The following is a 20,381-nucleotide window of genomic DNA, read 5'->3' on the forward strand; positions in this document are numbered from 1 at the left end:
ACAGGGCTTGTCGTTTTGATATCGTGAGGCAGTGAGTTTCATAGTGTAGGAGCATAAAAGCAGAAAGCTCTCTCACTGGTGCTTGTGTGGGACACATGAGGAACATTTAAAAGAGAAGCATTCGAGGAGCTCGGTGATCTGGCTAGCACATACAAAGAAAGATCTCTGGTCCAGTGCATGCTCGTCAGTTAATAAATGAGAACCTGAACACATTCATCCGGTTTCATTAGCCTAAGACTGGATGATGGACGCCCTTTCCTGTTGTGATAATACACTCTTGGAGTTTGATTTGGGAAAGAGAAATGTGAGCTTGTTGGTTCTGGTTTGTATCACAGAACAACATGCGGTTACTGTGGAGGCAGGTTTGTACAAGACTTGCAGGAAGCCGTGTTTTCTGTTTGTTATCAGGTTTGACAGCGAGGGCTGACATCTGCAGCCGGTCTGTCGTTGTTTTGTTGTCCGGTTATCCGTCTCTATTCTGTTCTCTGTTTATCCTCCTCCCTCCAGGTCTCCACCTCCATCCCTCCTGTGTCCTCTCCTGTAATCTAATGACTGCTAACTGGCTGGTAATGAACTTGTCATAGTAAAGGATGTCATGTCCACTCAGCGACTGTATTATGTTTCCTGGTAATACTTAATTTCCTGGAGAAGAGCGGACAGAGAGGAGGAATCGTTCATAATGTGATTTCTGTCATCATCTTATTGATTTTGACTTGTGTTTATGTCGTCTTAGCTCATGTTGGCGGTTTATCAGCTGTGTGTTTGTGTGTCAGGCGGTGGATCTGGTTATGTGCTTTGGTTCCTGGGCATATTTGATTACTCATATCTGGGCATGGTTAGTTTTAAAATATGTCTCCCTCTGCTCTCCTTCAGCCTCATCGTGTTTCCTCTCCTACCTCCTCAGGAGAGCCATCAAAATGACGCTGCTGTCGAGTGTGCAAAAAGCTTGTTTGGCTCGTGTTTGATTGTGCACAAAAAGAAAAAAACAAACTATACTTCCTGCAGTGAAGAGGTCACTGACTTCATCTCTTCTTGTTTCTCCAGGTGAAGCTGAACATCATCGGGGATGTGATCGATCAGGGCTCCACCAATCTGAGAATCGACCCCGCGGGTTTCAGCCCCCACGCTGCCATCTACTCCATGCGTCCAGACATCCGCTGCATCATACACGTGCACACTCCTGCCACGGCTGCTGTAAGTTCACGTTACACAAGAAAGTTTCCAAACCAGTCCTGCAACAAACGAGAAAACCTGCAGAACACCTGGAGCGCTTCCTGACAGGGAAAGCGAAAGAAATATGTTCGAATTTGAGCTGCTTCAAGGAGGTTGAGTGGTGTAATTAAAATAGACAGGGATTTGACAAGGGTTTATGAGTTACAAACTATTCTTCACTCAGATGCATCAGAGAGAAATGTCAGCAGGAGATTCAGATGAATAAAAAGCAGTTACACGCCTGTCAAAACTTCTTATCTCTTGCTTGTCTTTTCTGCTTTCTAGGTGTCATCTATGAAGTGTGGCATCCTGCCTATTTCCCAGGAAGCTTTGGTCCTGGGTGATGTCGCCTACTACAACTACCAGGGCAGCCTGGACGACCAGGAGGAGCGCAGAGAGCTGCAGAAGGCTCTGGGACCTACAACGAAGGTACAAAAACCAAGAAAACTATGCGCTGAGTAAAGTCTTTCACCCGGGCAGTTCTCATCTTTTTAAACACCAGCTCCAGTCATGTTTTAAGACATATAAAATGCTCTGCTTGAAATAATAAATAGTGTCTATGTTTTTCTGCAAAATACATTTAATTACCTTGTAAAAATCCCCCCAAGAAATTCCCCAATCTGCATAGTCCCCGCCCACTATGCAAATTTACAACCGGCCCTCCATCGCAAAAACACGTCTCTGCCATCGTTTAGTAGCAACTTATTGAAACTCAGCTAGCTTGAAATGTAGTAATTAGTAGTAGTATTGTTAACGTTAGTAGTCAGTAGTGCATCGCCAAAGTGGTTGCCATAGGTTACACATAATGATATGCATAGCATCACCCCGTCCATTAACGGGATTGGCTCCTTAGGTTTGTGACGTCTCAAACCTGCCAATCTGAAAACGTGTTGTTCAGCCTGTCCTTGGTACACTGCAGTTTAAAAGCAGACAGGCTCAGCCATGGAGATGACTGCTGATGTTGTCCCTGATATGTCTTGTAGCACATGAAAAACACCACATGGAGATGTTTACAAGGTTGAACACTGGACTTTCACTGGAAGTGGTCTTTAAAGCAATCGCTTTATAAGCTTTCTTGTAAATCTGTAGATGAGATGATTGGTACCACTCACAAGTGTGTCAGTAAAGATTGAGACCTCTAGCAGCTGGTTAGATTAGCTTAGCACAAAGGCAGTAAACAAGAGGAAACAGTTAGCCTTCAAAATCCGCCAACCTGTACCTGTAAAACTCATTAATTAACACAATATCTTGTTTGTCTTGGAGGGTCAAAAGGCACATTGTAATTTTGATTATGTGAAGAAATATTTCTTTGCCATCATTCTGTCACTGTGAGGTTGCTGTCTGTAGTTCCATCAGTACTGTAGAGTTGTAGTGCATGGTAACAATCTTTTTCTGACACTCGGCTTGAAGAAATTTACCAAAAAGTATTTCCCAAAATCTCAACGATTCTTTTAATTGTTTACCTCCTTTGATCCAAAATCTCTACGCAGACACTGACAGCAGGCGAAAATATAAAACGAGTTGAACATTTCTGAGAACTTGGAACAATAATAATGTGCAGACAAGATATCCAGAGGTATTTTTAACCTGCTTCAGGAAAGGCTGTTTTATTGTCCCTGAAGTCAAGAAAGAGAAATGAGCTAATTATCAGGGTGTGGTGTATTTCAAATAGGAAACTGTAGCAAGACAGTGAGTTCAGCACATCCTGTTGAAATGTCAGTGATGTTTGGTTACCTTATGTGCCTTCTCACTTTTCTCTCTCCCTCAGCTTGTGCTTCCCCGTGTGGGCGTCCTGCACTCAGCTTTGAAATGATCAGGGATCAACAGAATACGAATTGGCAAAAAAATCAGAGAATTTAAGGGAATTTCCACTGCTGAGCTGATGCCAGCTCTGGCTGTCGTCACGCAGTGGCCTAACCCTTGTTGATGGAACCAGAAATGTTTTAGTGATTATTTATTTATTAAAGGGCCAGTCACATAATCGTTCAGTCACAATGACAGCAGGTGTGACACATAAACATCTGTCTATTCTTCTGTTTCTAATCATAGATTCTGTTTGTGTTGCAGGTTTTGGTGTTGAGGAATCACGGTGTGGTTGCTCTTGGAGAGACTATCGAAGAGGCCTTTCACTACATCTACAGTGCCCACTATGCCTGTGAAATCCAGGTACACACACAACACACACAAACTAACTACCTGCTGCTGTTTTAGGGACCCAGCACATTCCAGCAGCGTCCTCTGCTCATGTGTTAGACCCACAGGGCGGCAGCTTTCCCTCCACGTCTAATCGCTCCCCTGCAGTTTTCACATTTCCCTGATTTCACTATTTTAACAACAACCCATTCATCATAATCTCTTTTTGGAAACGTTGGCCAAACAGTGTCACAGCCGTGCTATTAGGGGTGTGATGAGGGAGTACCGAGATGATGTGTTGTTTTTGATGTCAGTCCAAAGCAGCCTTTAGAGAGGGTGTTTTTTCAGAACACTGAAAGGAAGATGTCAGAGGGGGTTTCAGGAGGTCTAAATCAAGCAAGAGGGATTATACATCTGAGAAGAAGACAAACATATGTTGTGCTCATAGTGGCATTTCTACAATTGTCCGGAGGCTAGTGATGACAAAGTGGAGTAGCTAAAGTAATTTAAAAACTATTTATTTAAATTTAAATTGGATAAATGTCCATTTGTTTATCTAAGATTAATGCAGAAATAGTTAATAGTATGGATTGAAAAGGTTAGCTTATTGTAAAGGATCAACAGTCGAAATAGCTAGCTTAAAATATTGGTTCAGTTAGCCAGAAGTAATGCATAAATGGTTGAAATAGTAAGCTAAATAAATCTAAAGGGTTTGAATGTCCTATAGCTAAAACACGGATAAACAGCTGAAATAGTTAGCTGAATGAACTGGTAAACATTTGAAATGGCTAGCATAAGGAAGGCTACTGGATAAATAAATGTATCTTAATGTAAGGCCAATGGGTGAATGATTGAAGTAGTTATGTAGAAAAAAACAAATGAATTGTTAAAATGGTTAGCTTAACGTTGGGATAGACAGTTGAAGTAGCTAACTTAAAGTTGTTGAGCGAGCCATTTCAAGATCAAGTTTAAACACTAGAGATAGTTAGCTCAAAGTTAAAGATAAATGGTTGTAGTTTTTAGGTAAACGTGATTTGATAAACAGTTGATGTAGCTAGCTAAAAGTCATGAATATGTGGTTGAAATAGCTAAATGTTTGAAACCTTCATTCTGCCACTGGAAGTGCTACCAGTGTGAATCCAAACTTAACCAAACTAACCTAAACATTGCCAATTAAACTTTATAATATTAAGTTATTCCATTTGTATATAATAGTTAAATAAAGTCCTGTTTAAAATGTATTAAAAAGGAACACACTTGAAATAGAACAGGGAGAGTGAGGGACATGGCAAAGCTATGAGAGATGCTGTGATGTATCAATGTTTAAAGTCTTATGTGTTAGATTCATGTGTGTTTGTTTGCTGTACTGTTTCTTGCATGTCTTTGTGGTCACTTGAGTGAGGATTTAAGAGATGTTGTTGTGTCCCTCACTGTAACAGGAACACCAAATCTCCTGATTGACTCTCCCCGGTCAAGCAAAAGAAAACATTAATCCATCCTGCAAAGCCCAGCTTAATTTCTATAAATAAATCCCCCGACCATGTTTGTCGTATGTCATGTACCGTATATTCCTTGGTGCTTTGGTAGCTCCAGATTGGGGGGGGATCTCATTTCGATTTTTAAAAAAAAGCGCATTTTTGTTCATCGAAAGTCATCAGGAATCCTTTGTATCTGATTTTAGATGCATGATCTAACGCTGCAGATCTGTTGTGATAGAAAGGCCTATCTGTTTATATTGTGTTTCATCAGAAGACGCTCACATGCTTCTCCCTCTGTGTGCTTTAGGTGAATGCCATCTCGTGTGCTGGCGGCGTGGACAACCTGATAGTGCTGGACCCGGAAAAGTACAAATCACGAGTGTTTGCCGTGGCCAGTGCGGCTGCTGTAAACATGGCCGGCCAGTATAAGTGGAAAATTGGCGAGCTGGAGTTTGAGTCTCTGATGAGGATGCTGGACAACCTGGTGAGTCGCAGACACCAAGAAGGGAACATTTGTGCAGCACACATCTGTTAATCATAACGCCTCAGGCTCATTAAAGGAGTTGATATAAACTAGTAACCTTCCCTTGTATGTGTTGTCTTTGTACAAACAAGCTCAGAGGCAAATATTAAAATTACATGAGAGGAATAATTTTTCTTCCTTGAGTCTCAGTACTTTTGTAGTTACAGTTATAGTAGCCTACATCCCAGCTGAATGCCTGATGGCCTTCTCTTTGTCAGTGATTGATAAAACACAATAGTGACACAACCTTTAGTCTTTCATAAATGAGTAACATATGTTGTTTAAACACGCATTTCCTCAATGGGAGAAATCCACTGTTGTTTGTCTTATAGGTCTGGTCCTTTCTAATAAACTAAAGGGGAACTGGGTAGCTAGAATACTCAGCAGTGGCTGCTGGTAAACAGAGTGGGACGACAGCGCCCCCTTACCTTTAAAAACAGCAATCACAAAGAGAAAGCTGTGTTGGGATAAGCATATTTAGTGGAAGAGGGTAAACAGGGAATGCATTTTAAAGAGTCAGAGTTATTAAAAAATAATAATTTAGCATCACCACAAAGTGCTTCTGTGTCAGTCCTTGAAGTCTTCTATTCATGGCCGTTAATCGTGATGACCGTTTTCGCTCTCTTTCTTTCTGTCAGAGCTTCTCTTTGCATCACCATTCCTGTCTCCTTTCTTCAGCTCTCACACCCCCTTTGTTCTTCCTCCCCTCCTGAATCATTGCTTCAGTCCATCAAGACTCCACAAGGCTCATCTCAGTGTCTCCCCTACCATCCCTCTCTTCTCTCACACCTCATAAACAGAACATTTATCTGAGATAAGCTCTTGGTTTCGGTACAAGACCCTGCAATGATAACGAAGAGGATGGTCCTCTGCATAACATTTAACAAGAAGTATGCAAATGCAAAGACGTTAGCAGATCTAATTTGTTAAGTATGTCTGCATGTGAAGCAGGATGTTGCAGAAATAAGAGCATGCCAGCCAGCAGAGAGTTTCTGGATACAAAAAGGGGGCCTGGAGTGAAGTTGAGATGAATAGAAAGGGGCAAAACAGAAAAGAACAGGACTTCAGTGTCAAGCCAAGCTTGGAAAAATGTCTGAAAAACGATCAAGAGAGGGTTCAGCGATAGAGGGACAGAGACGGGAGGAATGAGAGAGTGTGAGAGACAAAGAGGAGAGCAAAAAGAAGGGAGAGAGAGAGGGTCAGACAGGAAATGTGTCTGACTCTGTCCTCTCTGGTGCCAGAAAGCCTGTGGTCACAACTCTTCTTTGTTTCCATTTGACCAAAAGGCAGCTCACACAGCTTAACAGAAAGGAAAAATCACATTCACACTGATTTCTATTTGGTTTAATTCATTCTTTCTGGCATATAAATGACTATAATTCCAGTGTTGTGCTTTTTTCCTGCTGCAGGGCTACAGGACGGGTTACGCCTACAGACACCCAATTGTTCGAGAGAAGCCGAGGCACAAGAGCGACGTCGAGATCCCGGCCACGGTCACAGCATTTATGTTCGAGGAGGACGGGGAGGCCACGCGGCTTCCCTTCAAGTTCCTGCAGCAGCGGCAGCAGAGGGAGAAGACGCGCTGGCTAAACTCGCCCAACAGCTACACCAAGGTCAGCGTGGAGGGCGGAGAGGAGCGCTACAACAGCCGGACGACCACGGTGAGCAGCGCGTGTCAGTGTGTGTCTGTGTGTGTGAAGCAGGATTAAAGATCTCTTTAATGATGTTTTAAAGGATAACAAGTGTGTTTATGTGTTTTACATGTGAATATGAACTTATGTCTTAATGCTACACATAAACTGACATGTCGATTAGTCCATCCTCAGTTAGTGTTGACAGCTTTGTTTTGACTTGATGTTGTTTCCCAGAGTTTCAAACCTGATACCAGATCGCCACCTACAGGCTGCAGAGAGAATTACAGTGATTTTGTTACAGTTGCTCTGCTGGAAGTTACTCATGTTTGAGACATTCAGCTGTGTGACTGATAATGCATCAGACTTTTATACAGTTCTCAAGAAGTAAAATATAAATCTTACAGTATTCTGACTTTAAATACCTGGTACTAAAAGTTTCCATTATACAACTCAGTAGAGTTTTTCATCAGACCCAACCTGACTGGTGGACGCCCACAGTTTTTGTTGTGCTTAAGTTTGTAATCCATTAAATATATGTCGACTTGGTACAAGAGTAGATGTCTTACTGTGATATATTGCAATAAACACTAAATACAACTAAATACTTTTATTATTAATGGTGCTACTTGAGACAACACTGTGCTATACAAACAGGGTTGCATGCAAAAGTCACAACAATAAAGTGTTGACATATGTCTACAGAGATAGGATGATTGATATTTTGATCTCACCTGCCTCTCTCTACAGTGGATGAAGGCGGAAGAGACAGGAACCCCGATCCGGATCGAGGACCCCAATCAGTTTGTCCCTCTCAACACAGACCCCAGTGAGGTGCTGCAGAAGAGGAACAAAGTGAGTCCAACTCATTCCTTTCTGTCAGCTTGAATGACTCTCTTAATGTTGAGTTGTCTGCGCCATAAGGCACTGTTGTGCTGCATGACTTATATTAGCACGGAGATTATGAGAATCTCAAAGTGATCGCTGACTGACGTATAAGACCCGAAATTTAAGATGAGTAAAGAACTAAGAAAGTTTTTGTCTTGATCCTCAAATTCTCAAATATTGTAATATCGTTATATCAAATCTGAATTCTTTAAATCTGACATGTAGTGCTGCCTTCTGTTTGATAATGATAATGTTTTGATAATGATTTAAGGGGGAAGTTTTGTACCTGAGATGATTAGGGGGTTTCAGTTATTTATATCTGTAACACTTCCTGTTGTGTGTTTATCACAGATCAGAGAGCAGAACCGGTTTGATGTGATGACGTCAGGGCCGCGCTCTCAGCACCTCGCAGGCATCCCTGTCGATGCACCACGGCGGGTGAGAATATTTATGTTCAGACCTTCTGAAAAAAATCTATATTCACTCTGTTTTGCTGGAACTGCAGCTTGATTTTGTTCTTTTCAAACACTGTTGCCAAACAGTTTATGTTCCCCTTAAACTTTGCTGGAGCTGTGCATCATCTCATACGTACAGGTCACCATTTAGACAAAGATGTAAGAAAAACACAAATGTTTTTGCTAAATATGATCCCTGAATAACCCCATTTTTATCAGTTTTGAAGTGAATGCCATACAACTGGAATCAGTTGTGTAATTTCAGAGACATTTAGGTTTCATGACAGCAAATACTCCAGAAAATGAACATGCAGGATCTTATGCAGTTTAAATGTTTTACTGAGCCACTCAAACATCCCGGTGAGCTGAAGAAATATCAACATCATACATTCTCATTATCCGATATTTATTACGCCTGAAATCAAATGTGTTTTCAGTTGTCCGGAGGCTTCGCAGACTGCACTTTTATAGAACTGGCCGAGCCACCCTTAGGTTACAAAACATCATGAACAAAGATAGATGAACAAGATGTGTCGCAGGTGCAACAAAACAAGGAGAAGGTGCCCTGCAGTCACGCAGAGGGATTTTATCAGTCGAACATTCAGCCACTTTCATAGCACCTCTTGACCACTAGATGGCGACAAGCGTGCACACTTTGAAAAAGAAAAGGTACCCTGTCGTATGATGATACTTGTTCTAAGTTATCAAGGTAAAATAGAAACATGGGAAAGATGAAGGTGTAATTATCAAAGACATTTGACGCTGATGGTTTTGTGGTGGGTGTTTTGTCTTGAAGGATCAGGTGCAGATAAACGTCCTGGTAAATATCCACACGTGTTTTCTAATCCTCACAGTTTGCAGTGGTGTTTTTATTTGACACTATCCGCGTCTTGTGTATTTATTTGACACATTTTTGCCTGTTCAGAGCAGAAAGCATCGCATGTGTTAATTACTGTTGTGTTTTTAAGATTGACACCAGTTTCTGAACACATTCTCACCAGTTTTGTTATTTTCCATCAGACCAAATGTCACTCCTCGTTGTTTCTTGTGTGAGCATGTTTGTTTGCAGGACATTTGTTACGGAGAAATCTGAGCAGATGTGTTCTTAAATGTGTTTTATGAGCATGTGTGCGACTCATTTTGTAAGTATAATGGCGCTCTTAGTGTTAATTACATTTGTCTTGTTATGTTGTGTTTATTTTCCACTGTCTGTTAAAAAGATTTTCGGGTTTCAGACTAATTGGTGTTGAGAGTTTCTGTGCAGAGTCTGTGGTCAGAGGAAGTCTGTGTGATGTGGCCGACACTTTCATCTTTATATGAGCGGCCTCTGTTATGTTGTAATGAATGATTTTCCATTTCAGACGCATTGTGTGTGCGTGTGTGTGTCTTAAGTACATGATTGTGTTTTCTTTCATTGGTTGTGCTGAGATCTGGTGCTATTGTGTGCATGTGGTTGTTCTTTTATGCATACACCAGTTAGTTTGTATGTGTGTGTGTGTGTGTGTGAGAGTACGTGCTTGTGACTCCTGACTGTGTGTGTGTGTGTGCATGTGTGCCCATGTGTGTATGATGCCATGCTCACCCCTCTCCCTGTCTCCTCCCAGCCATACGTGCCCACAGAGGAGGAGCAGATGGCTCCCCTGCCTCCCAACCCCTTCACTGAGCTGTCAAAGAAGGACCTGGAGGAGTACCACAAGAACGTGGAGAAGAGGACACTGGGCCTCAGCGGTACGACACACACACACACACACACACACACACACACACACACACACACACACACACATGCACACACCTAAACAAACAAATGTAATCTCATACACAGCAGCCTTTAAATTCAGGAATCTTCTAAGGTGTGTTGACTTGATTGTGAACACAATAAGAGCCCATTCACACTGAGAGGCATATGGACCGACCACACTGGCACACACACACACACACACACACACAGAGTGACTTGTACTCAGAGCCAAAGACGTGTCCTGCAGTGTCCCCGGCAAACAGTCCAACCCATCTGTGAATTCAACAACAAACAGTATTATTGAGCAAGTTTGGAACAATCAATCAATAATCAATCTGTAAGCCACGTTTTCAAAGCACAGGGGAAGAGATTAGTTTGAGCCAACAAAATCTGTCTATAGATTTAAAGCGATAATCTCGAAGATCTCAGTTTCGTTCTCTTTGGCGGCACCTATGGTGATAAACGGTAATTGCAGGAGCACACTTCCCAGATATCCAGACATTGTTGGCTCCGGTTGTAACTCTTGATTTTCCTCACTGACGGTCGCGAAGGCTTTCATCAGTGGACCATAGGCTCAATCACCATTGTGTGACCTCATTCAGCGATAGATAGTGACTTAACAGACATTTGTTTACATGAAAACCTTCCAGATTATTACTTTAAATATGCAGCAGGACGTCTTTGCTATCTTCACAAATACACGCCCTTTATTTTGGCAGTACAGCCTGTCGCATAGACGATATTAAGGAAATATCAGCTTGATAGCATTTAGTTCAAACCCAGTTTGATAAGCTGTGTGGTTATTTTTAGTCAACTCAAACAAAAACAAATCTGATGTATCAGTTTACAAAACATTTGTGTGATTATAAGCTGATCTACTATGCGCTGATTAATAGATTATAAGACAAAGGTAACAGCCACGTAAATTGCAATAGTGCAGCTCTAGTTTTTACCCCTGACATGCACATGACATAAAAATCTATTGGATTTGACGTGAAAGTGAAGTCTCAATCTTGTAGATCCTTCCTTCTAACTCGTGTCAGGCTGCTTCCTGCTGTGTCCCGTGAGCTTGTTCTTTCGTTTAAAAGACTTTCCACTGAAGATAGCACAAGACCCTCACAGCCAGATGTGTGCCTGTCCTGCTGACGCCTGTTAAAGTTGTTAACAAGCACCATCTGACATTTCCCAGCGCTGTGAATCGGCTAAAACAGCTGGAGCTGGTTTCAAACTGAGCTCAAACTAAATCAGGATTTCTTTTGCAAATCTGCCCTCTTCTCCTCATGCGCACATCTTGACTCGCAGATTGATTACTGTTTGTTCCGTCTCTCTCTGCAGGTTTGTTGTTCATAAACATCCTTATAATCCAGGATGTGCACAGCTGTCGCCTTAGCAGTGATCCTGAGAGACACTCTATCTCCTACAAACACACACACCTACAGTATATACCTTTTAACATGAGGGCTTCTCCCCATGGGCTCCTCTGCTGCCTTCATCTGCGTTCACAGACACACACACACACACACACACAGACAGGATAGTCGATGCTAATCATATTAGACCTCTGTCCCGCTGCCTTTCAGAGTGGCAGTGGAAAAAATCAATAGAGAACAGATAGTGGGGGGGGGGGGGGGTCATCCACTCGTCCCCATCCTGCCATGTTGGACCAGATTTATGTGTGTGTTTGTATGCGTGTGTGTGTACATCAGCATGCACATGTGTTCATGCATGTTTATAGGATCATACAAATGCTCTTATGTGCATATGAAACAAAGTGCAAGTGTCACAGTGTGTGTGTGTGTGTGTGTGTGTGCGTGTGCACGTGTATGGGGAGCCGGTATGACTAAGATGGCAGAGCGTACAGACAGCAGGTCTTCACACCCGCCACATGAGCCCAGCCCGTTGCTATGACACTGCTGCCCCCACAGCCCCATGAATCCCCGGTGGCCAATCTGGATGCAAGCTGGAGACCGTCTGTAATGGCCTGATATAAGCCTGGATGCAGACACACACACACACACACACACAGTCTCTTATAGGTTTAGCCTTTGATTGGTGGTGTCCAGTCCTCTCTGTATATTCATGTTTAAACATAAACCGTGATACAGATTCTGCATATTGTAGCTGTAAGTTAATGTGTGTGTAAGGTGCACTTTCATTGAGTCACTTTCAACATGATACATGTTTAAAACACACAAACTTACTTCACTCCTTAAATCTGCGTCTCGCCTGTAACAAACAGAACACATGAGCACATTCTCTGCACACAGCAGGCTGTTGCACAACCTCGTCTATATGCTGCAGCTGTGCATGAATGACTTGTGACCGACTGTGACGCCTCAGCCAACTGAATGTGTAACCCTGAATGTGCTAACAAATGTGTTAAAGCGATATGGGAATGTCATTCATTCATCTGTGTTACAAACCAACAGAGCTTCTGATGCTGAGCTGCACTGAAACATTACTGAAACACACAGATTTCTATCTTGTTAGAGATGCAAAATGAGTTAATTTTTCATGCGTTAAGAGCCAGGTATGAGTTCATAAAGAAAATAAAGATGACAGGAACTTTAAAAAGAAAAACACCAGGTTCTCTATTCAGCCGTGATTATTGTTTAAAATGCAAACCTGCTCTTACCTTTATGTCTACTTGAGGTTAAGGTAACAAGAGGTTGATATAGGTGATATCAATCCTACTGTAATATAACAAGAACATTTTCATAATATCAAGAGAAACAGTGTTCTTATGTGTTTTATTACTTTATTTTATTTGATAGGGACGGTGCAATTCAACATAGTTCCAATACAGAGCATGAAACTGATGTTATTACATTTTTTAAATATTAAGAGAAATTGTCGTGATTTTCGCAAGAGGCAGAAGTAGCCGTTGTTACAAATCGTTGCTTAGTGACATTACATTTCTACCACTACGGCAACCCGTTGGAATGTTTCACTGGCGCTGTAGCCGTCCCTCAGCCGACGCTGCTTAAAGTTCCTATTATTATTTTTTGCTCCACCAACTTAACTGAAACTAGACTTTGGTTGCCAGGCAACCCAAACATTCTCCTGCACTCTGTGTCTACAGGTGACCACAGATCAGCTGTTTTTTAACATGTACACCTGGCTGAGGCGGAGTGATACAAAGAGTGAAAAGTCCCAGTGATGATGTACTGTATATCAGCACTTATGGAATGCCTCTTGTCCAATCAGATTACTTTGTCGGAACTACCTGTTGTATAAACCATAATATAACATTACACAAATCCAATACAAGTAAGTTATTTACAGTACAATAAGCTAAACATGAGAATAGCTCTGGTTTGCCTTCAGCCAGCACTTAGCCTTATTTATATCAATTATCTGTGTTACCATGCTGCGTCAGACAAAAGGTTTAATAGTTCTTTTTTTTCATAATTTTTAACCAAAGTTGGTTTAGAAATTATTATTGGGACAACATATTTTAGCTTTTTAATATCAATTAGTCCATTTCTGAAAAAGTACGGATATATTGTGTTTTTGTCCCTCATACAAATTAAAATTGATAAGAGCAAATAAATGACCTTATTCTAGCAGAGTGCACACTGATTCATAAGCTGCTCTGGGGATCGAACCGGCAGCCCTAAAGTTACAGTTCAGAGCATCTGTCCCGTCACAACATAATCAGACTGTACTAAATGTCCTGTGCACGCTCAGCCTCCAGGAGCAGCAGATAAACAGCCCGACGATCAACAGACAAGGATTGTGTACATTTTGTGGAAAGGCAGCTGTGCATGGCCTGATTCTAACATGTGTGTTACCACTAATCTCTCCCCCCTTCCCACTCCCTCACCCCCCTCTGACCCTTCATCCCCAAATCCTCCCCCATCCACCCTCTCATCCCACTCACCCCTGCTGTCGTCCCACTACTTCAATCCTCCGCACCACCCTGCAATCCTCTCATCCGTCCCTCACCCCCGTCGACCCGCCCTCCTCACCCTCCCTGCAGATGGAGAGCACGAGCTAACCTCCGACGACGGCTCCACTCTCTCTCAGTGTGTGTCTCTCACCCAGTCCCCGCAAAGCACTCCAGCTAAAGAAGGTATCACTCACCCAGAGAGAGAGACTCTTTCGCTGCCTCGCTGTGTGTCTTTAAGATCAGGTGTTTGCATGAGAGTGCAAATTAAAATCTAATTAACTGAGAGCTCCGTGTGCAGCTACTGATCTGTGCTATACGTTTTCACTGCTCTAATGATTTTCCTGTTAAAGCTTAACTGTCTTAATCAATGAACCTGCTTTCTGCTGTTGGTTATAAATACTTGTTCTTACACTCAGGAAGTGATGCAACCCTTTAAAGCACTCACTTTCCTTTTCACACGACTGCTGACAGACATTTAAGGGGTAAATGCATATTTTTGAAACAGGGATACATACAGATTAATTTAGTACCTTTTTATAGAGCCACTGATTTGTGTTCATCTCAGTATAATATGAGAAACTTCCCTTTTATTATTGACAACAATTACTGATAATAATACCTTGCATGAACTGTTTCAAAAAGCCCATCTTGGTGCATTCAGGGACATCTAGGATTCCAGAGGTGGCTTGCAAACTGAACTTAAAGGGCCAGTTTGCCGATTTTCAACCTCACTCCTATCATGCTATTATAGGGAGCTAATGCCATTATGGTAGAAAACAATAGACCATACAGAACTAGAATATACACCGGTATGTTCTCGTCATATTACGGATTCTGTACCGCTCTGAGCCATTGCCTGCAGCGATCAATGTCCTTGAATGGAACACAGTAGCATTCTGGGTGTTGTAGGAATGTAGAATGGGCGGAACCACGAGCTGTTTGTACGACTTTCTTCACGGCCATGGCGCCAATTTCAAATGTTATTGCTTCTATCAGTTACAGAGAACACCAGCTTTGACTGACAGTGTCTTTTTCCAGGGGCCAATTGCTCCCTTAAAGTATAGAGCTCAAGATGGGTTAGCTTAGCATTTAGACTGAACCTCTAAAACAGAAATTAAAGGTCATATCTCATTGTTTAACTGTATAAAACAAATATAGAAAATGGAACAAAAGTTACAAACGGTAAATATTTCATGGTGACAAAAAGTGTTTTCTTACCATTTGGCATTCGTGTCTTAATGCTAAGCTAAGCTAATACCCTCGTCGGTAGCTACGCACTACATAAGAGTGATGTCGACCTGCTTGCCTTATAACAAGAACGCTACAAAGCAGTAAGTGTTTTTCCCAAAATGTCAAACTAGGCTTTTTAAAGAAGACAGATGCTAGCACACTCTTGAATGCCTGAGCGTCCTTAAATGCACCAAGCAGTAGAATTATTCCAACATGTTCACATCAGTAGAAAGTCTTTACCCCTTTCTTGCCTGTGGTGTTTAACCTGACATACCTGCCGGATGGGTAACTTAAGTATGCTTTGAAGTCACATGACCTGTTCCCTGTCACTTGGTAGTTTTGTAACTCTCGACACAATAGTCTTGTGTCTTTCATTATAAGCTGTTTAGTGAACCTCCAAGAGAGACAAAGATCACAGCGGCCTCTTTACAAGTTGTAAATAATGACACTAAGGGATTGACTTCCTGTCAGCTTCCCTCCAGCACAAACATGCAAAAAGCACACAATGAGCTACAATTAACCCACGACAGAATGTGCTCTCAGGGGACCCATACTTTCTGACGCCACCTCTATGAGGTCATTCAGTTGTCGTGTTGAAACCGGGTCAAAACGCTTTTTAATGTCCCCTGTGTGTGTTTTGGTGCTAATATGAAATAAGCAGAGAATTCTTCGCTGTTGTCAGGTTGAAGTAACACGACGCCGCTGCCCTGCATTCCCCTACCTGCATTTTGAGCTCAGAGAAAGGGAAGCGACACCAGCAGGCCTGTTATGTGACAGTCATTAATGAAGTGGGTGAACTCCGCTGCTCAAAGCCTCATTTTTTAGGTGAAAGGAGGACAGACTCTCTGGGCTATCAGGTCACCGGAGTTTTACGCAGAGGTGTTATGAAATATGTAGAGCACGGGGACAGCGTGTCTCTGTGTGGGAAGCGGAAGTTCAGCACAGTTCAAGTGGTATTAGTGTGTTTGGAACAGCGGGGAGAGGAAAGCCTTGCATTTACTGCATTAGGAGGGGAGGACAGAATAATGTCAATGAAAACATGTCAAATGTATTTTATATGAAAATTTAAGGGAATGAGAGTCAGATATTTAAAGCTACTGCTCTTGTTTCAGGGGGATAAAGGGAGAAATTTTATTGACAAAGTGTCACATTTTCTGACTGTTTTTGTTGTATGGGAGGTCAGTGTGTCCCAACATGTTATTTATAGCAGCATTTATGCTTTTTACAAACATTCAGACAATGATTACATCAGTCAGTTTCATGCTAGCTCTGAACTGCAGACTGTAGTGTCTCACACTCCTCCACATAAGTACTCTTTCGACTTTGCACTAATGTGAGTCAATAGGAAGCCATACGGTTATCTGTTTGTTGTAGGTGTCGGCTGTTAAAAGGATGTGTTCTGCAGGACTAATCTCGTTCCTTGTCCTCATCTAACCTGTGTCTCCCTCCCTCAGAGAACCACACGGGCCTGATGAACGGCAAAGACAGCCACGGCGACGTGGACGAGGAGCTGTCCAAGCGCGTCAGCCAGCTCACCACCAGCGTGGAGAGCGTGGAGATCACGGTGCGGCCCGGCGAGAAGATCGAGGAGGCGCTGTCCCCCGAGAGCTCGCCCTCCAAGTCGCCCAACACCAAGAAGAAGAAGAAGTTCCGCACCCCGTCCTTCCTGAAGAAGAACAAAAAGAAAGAGAAGACAGAGGCCTGAGAGCAGAGCGGCAGGCAGGAAGAAGAAGAAGAAGAAGGAGGAGGAGGAGGGGCAGCAGCCACCTTTTCTGTTTAATGTCTGTGTTTTTATTTCGTCTGCGTTTTCAATGTCATTTTATGTTTTTTGTTTATAATTTTATTTGATTTTTTTAACAAAAGGTTTTATGTGCAAAAGGCAGAAGAACAGATACTTAAAGAATTGGTTTGTAAGAAAAAAGAGAGGTCGCTCCCTCTGCAGAAAGACAGAGTGTCTGTAACGTTTAGGAGGGGATTGTGGGTCCTCAAATTAAAGTTGCAGCAGATGAAAGGTGACTTGGGTGAGTGTTGGGTGTCACACCTGATCACCTACTGTATGCATGTCTCTAAATGGGCTCCTTGGAAGCCGTAAAGTGTCATTTGAGGCCGTTTCGATCCTGAATAACTGGCTCATCCTGCGTCGTTTCCCAGGCTGCAAACAGAACTTGAAACCACCTCGAGTATTTCTTGATTCAAAATCCAATTTGATGAAATGATTGGATTGCGACTTGAGTGCTGTAAAAACTGCACACCCTAAACCTTTGTTCCTCCCTCGGTCTTTTAGGGCTTTGTTTTTTTGCATTCTGGTCACCTGACTCTGCGTGGGGAACCAAGAGGCCGCATGAAATTTGAAGTCACTGGAAAAGTGGTGTGAGACGAACAGCCACAGGGTTTGTGTTGATTTATTTACTGTGAGAGAAGTTTCCTCTCCGCCTCGCTCTCTCACGATGCAACCCTCCTCTTCAGCTGATTGTGTTTGAACTCCAGATGAGTTAAAGGGTTTCTAAACTGGACGAGACAGTGAGGATGAAGGCTGACGTTATCTCAAAGAGCCGCTGACTCACTCTGAATATTTATGTAGCATTTTCAAACCTTCTCCTCCTCATCTCAGTGCTTTTTTTTTTGCCAAACTAAGCGGAAGAAAAGAAGAAACAATCTCAGTTTAGTGAAGCGTCAGTGTGTGCGTCTAGTTTGTCATCTCATGAAATTTGATCTTTTTTTATTGAACACAAATTTGGTATTAGTCGACTCTGTTTTGTACTCATTTCTAAGCTTTTCCAGAGAATACAGATGTTCGGCATGTTTTCTCTTTTTGCAAGAACTGAATTTATACGGCTGACTATGTCCTGTAGTGATGCCTGATTGCTCAATGATATTCTAATCTTACAGAGTACACAAATTTACTATATAACAGATATATGAGAACTGGATATGTTGGCTATAGATTTTTAACTATATATTTTTATTTTATTGTGCTGCACTTTTCTCGTGGTATATAACACATCTTAGTTGCAGGTGGTTTCACCGGTGAAGGAGATTTTTGAAGTATTTTGGTTAAAGTTGTGCAAGTAGCAAGAAAAAGGGCATGATGTGGGAGCAAAAGGTCAGGACCCAGAAAGTGAGAGGAATGAAGAAAGAGAGAATCGTCTTTCATTGGTGTCAAACGAGACAAATGATCCCTGCTTCTCAGCTCAACATAAAAAAACAGGAAGTGTAGTGCTGATACAGTACGTCAAACTATCTGCAGTCGCCAGCTGAAATGAGAATCACGGGTCGTGGAGTGCAGAGCGGTGACATCTTTCGTTTGGTGTGTTTGTGTGTTTTTAAAGCCATATTGTAATTTTTTTTCCTCCATTGTTTTTAATGATGAGACAAGGGTTTGCGATTGTGGTCGCAGACCCGAAAAAGACCTCTGTTAAACACCCCAGTGACTGCATCGACACCCCTCAGGCTCCCACAAACTTTCTCTCAGTAGCTACATCCACAGCTACGCTTCCTTGCTCAATTCGCCATTTATTTCCTCCTGCAACTGGAACATCAAACGGAGGTCACACGGACATTATATTTTTATATGATCGCTCGGTCATCATTTCAGCTTCTGAAGCCTCCCCCTCGTGTCGTTTCTCCAGGAAACACGTCCGCGTTGTAGCCGTCAGATGACCCTCGGTTGAACTCTGCAAAGCCAAAGTGTGATGGGTTGCCACATATCCTCCCCCCCTGCAGTTTAACCAGATGTACCAATATCCCAGCGAGCAATGTGAAGTATTGGATTTGTAGGGAGGGAGGGAGGGAGGGAGGGGAGGGTTTTCGGGACACATCTTTAGCTGTGTTAAACGATAGCTTTTTGGCTCTGGGAAAAGAGCTGAGGTCACACAACTGAGATATGGAGAAAGGGAGGTGTGAGTTTGGAAATGGAAGTGCATATGTGTGAGTGTAGAGAGGGGTCGGGGGTAAGGACAACCTGACACTAACGCACCATGTTTTTATCACTCAGTTATTTCTTTCATACCATCTCTCCGCCTGGAAAGTTCTTTTTTTTTTCATCCTTCATTTGTATCGCAGTATCTCTCTTTTCTCGTTTAGTTTGCAGAGAGCACTAGGCTTTTTTTATTTACCATTTTAAGAGCAGAAACGGCTCCCAGATGAACTGAATGTGCTTCGCATCCTTTTTATTTTCTCCTCCTCTGTTTCCGACTGTTTGCACCTTGCTTTACTAATGCCTCTCTATCCACCTTTTTTTTTTTTTTTTTTCAAAAACGAGTTTTTGCTTTGGCATGCCAGAATGAGCCAAGCTACTTTGTGACCTGTGAAAATCCTATATAAATGGTTATCTAATGGAGTTGCTTTTAGATGTATTGCTAATCAGTGTACATTCACAAATAAAACTGTATTTTAAGAAACGGAAGCTCATCTTTCATGTTTGTGCATCACCTCATTCTTCAAACTGTTTTTAAGTTCAGCATAATCCATACACACTCATTTTACTTTATCCCATTATCATGAATTAGATTAAGTTTCACAAGCTTACAGCAGACGGACCTACGCTGAAATGCAGTGTGAAATGAGCAGGAATAAACAGTAACTGGTGCCTTTTTAATGTTTATTCAGGATGTTTGTAGAGGAGTGACTGTGCTGTTTGTGTGAATAGCTCAATCAGGAAGTTATGGCACATTGATGGCAAAGATTGACTGAATGTGGGTGATAGCGTGACAGTGATGACAGAGGCACAGGAAACGTGAAAGCACTTGAGCAGAAATGCTGTCAGGAGACGAGAGAGCACAATGACACTTCATTGACACATTATAATATGCATTTATTCACGACCCTATAGCCATAAAGAGGTAGAATTTACAGAGGACATAAGCTGTATATTAAATCTGAAGGCAAATAGTAGCAGAAATGTACTCTTTGATATGAGAGATGTTATAGAAATACTACAGCTCCGGAAAGAATTAAGAGACCACTCCAAATGTTCCTTAAATCAGCATCTCTCTCTTCATGTCATGGGCTGCCCCAATCCAGATCTGAACCCTTTTAAGAACCTGCTGAATGTGATCAAGAGGAAGATGGACGGTCACAAGCCGTCATAATGTCACCTAACAACAATGTGAACGGCTGGTGGAGAGCATGCCACGATGCATGAACACACATAAATATTTAAGTCTCTATCTATTGCCGAATGAGGTAACACAATGGTG

The 20,381-nt window shown here is 42.2% G+C and overlaps 1 protein-coding gene across 6 annotated transcripts in view; it reads left to right on the top strand.

The window, feature by feature from the left end:
- The window catches only part of add3a (adducin 3 (gamma) a), an 88,730-nt gene extending 69,147 nt beyond the window's left edge, over positions 1 to 19,583 (top strand). For 3 of the 6 annotated variants that reach the window (XM_069665225.1, XM_069665224.1, XM_069665223.1), the window contains exons 6-16: positions 1,045 to 1,194; positions 1,498 to 1,641; positions 3,280 to 3,378; positions 5,131 to 5,307; positions 6,756 to 7,007; positions 7,728 to 7,832; positions 8,217 to 8,303; positions 9,117 to 9,140; positions 9,925 to 10,048; positions 14,044 to 14,136; positions 16,638 to 19,583. In XM_069665225.1, coding sequence (XP_069521326.1) covers positions 1,045 to 1,194; positions 1,498 to 1,641; positions 3,280 to 3,378; positions 5,131 to 5,307; positions 6,756 to 7,007; positions 7,728 to 7,832; positions 8,217 to 8,303; positions 9,117 to 9,140; positions 9,925 to 10,048; positions 14,044 to 14,136; positions 16,638 to 16,888 — 1,506 coding nt within the window. In that variant the 3' untranslated portion in view covers positions 16,889 to 19,583. The remainder of the gene's footprint in view (positions 1 to 1,044; positions 1,195 to 1,497; positions 1,642 to 3,279; positions 3,379 to 5,130; positions 5,308 to 6,755; positions 7,008 to 7,727; positions 7,833 to 8,216; positions 8,304 to 9,116; positions 9,141 to 9,924; positions 10,049 to 14,043; positions 14,137 to 16,637) is intronic. The other 3 variants (XM_069665227.1, XM_069665226.1, XM_069665228.1) reach the window with 3 other exon arrangements.
- The last annotated feature ends 798 nt before the right edge of the window (positions 19,584 to 20,381 follow it).

Source organism: Semicossyphus pulcher, unplaced genomic scaffold (genome assembly GCF_022749685.1).
Source record: "Semicossyphus pulcher isolate SPU_LCO1_2020_fin unplaced genomic scaffold, fSemPul1.0.p SCAF_17, whole genome shotgun sequence".
In the NCBI taxonomy this organism is placed as follows: Eukaryota; Metazoa; Chordata; class Actinopteri; order Labriformes; family Labridae; genus Semicossyphus; species Semicossyphus pulcher.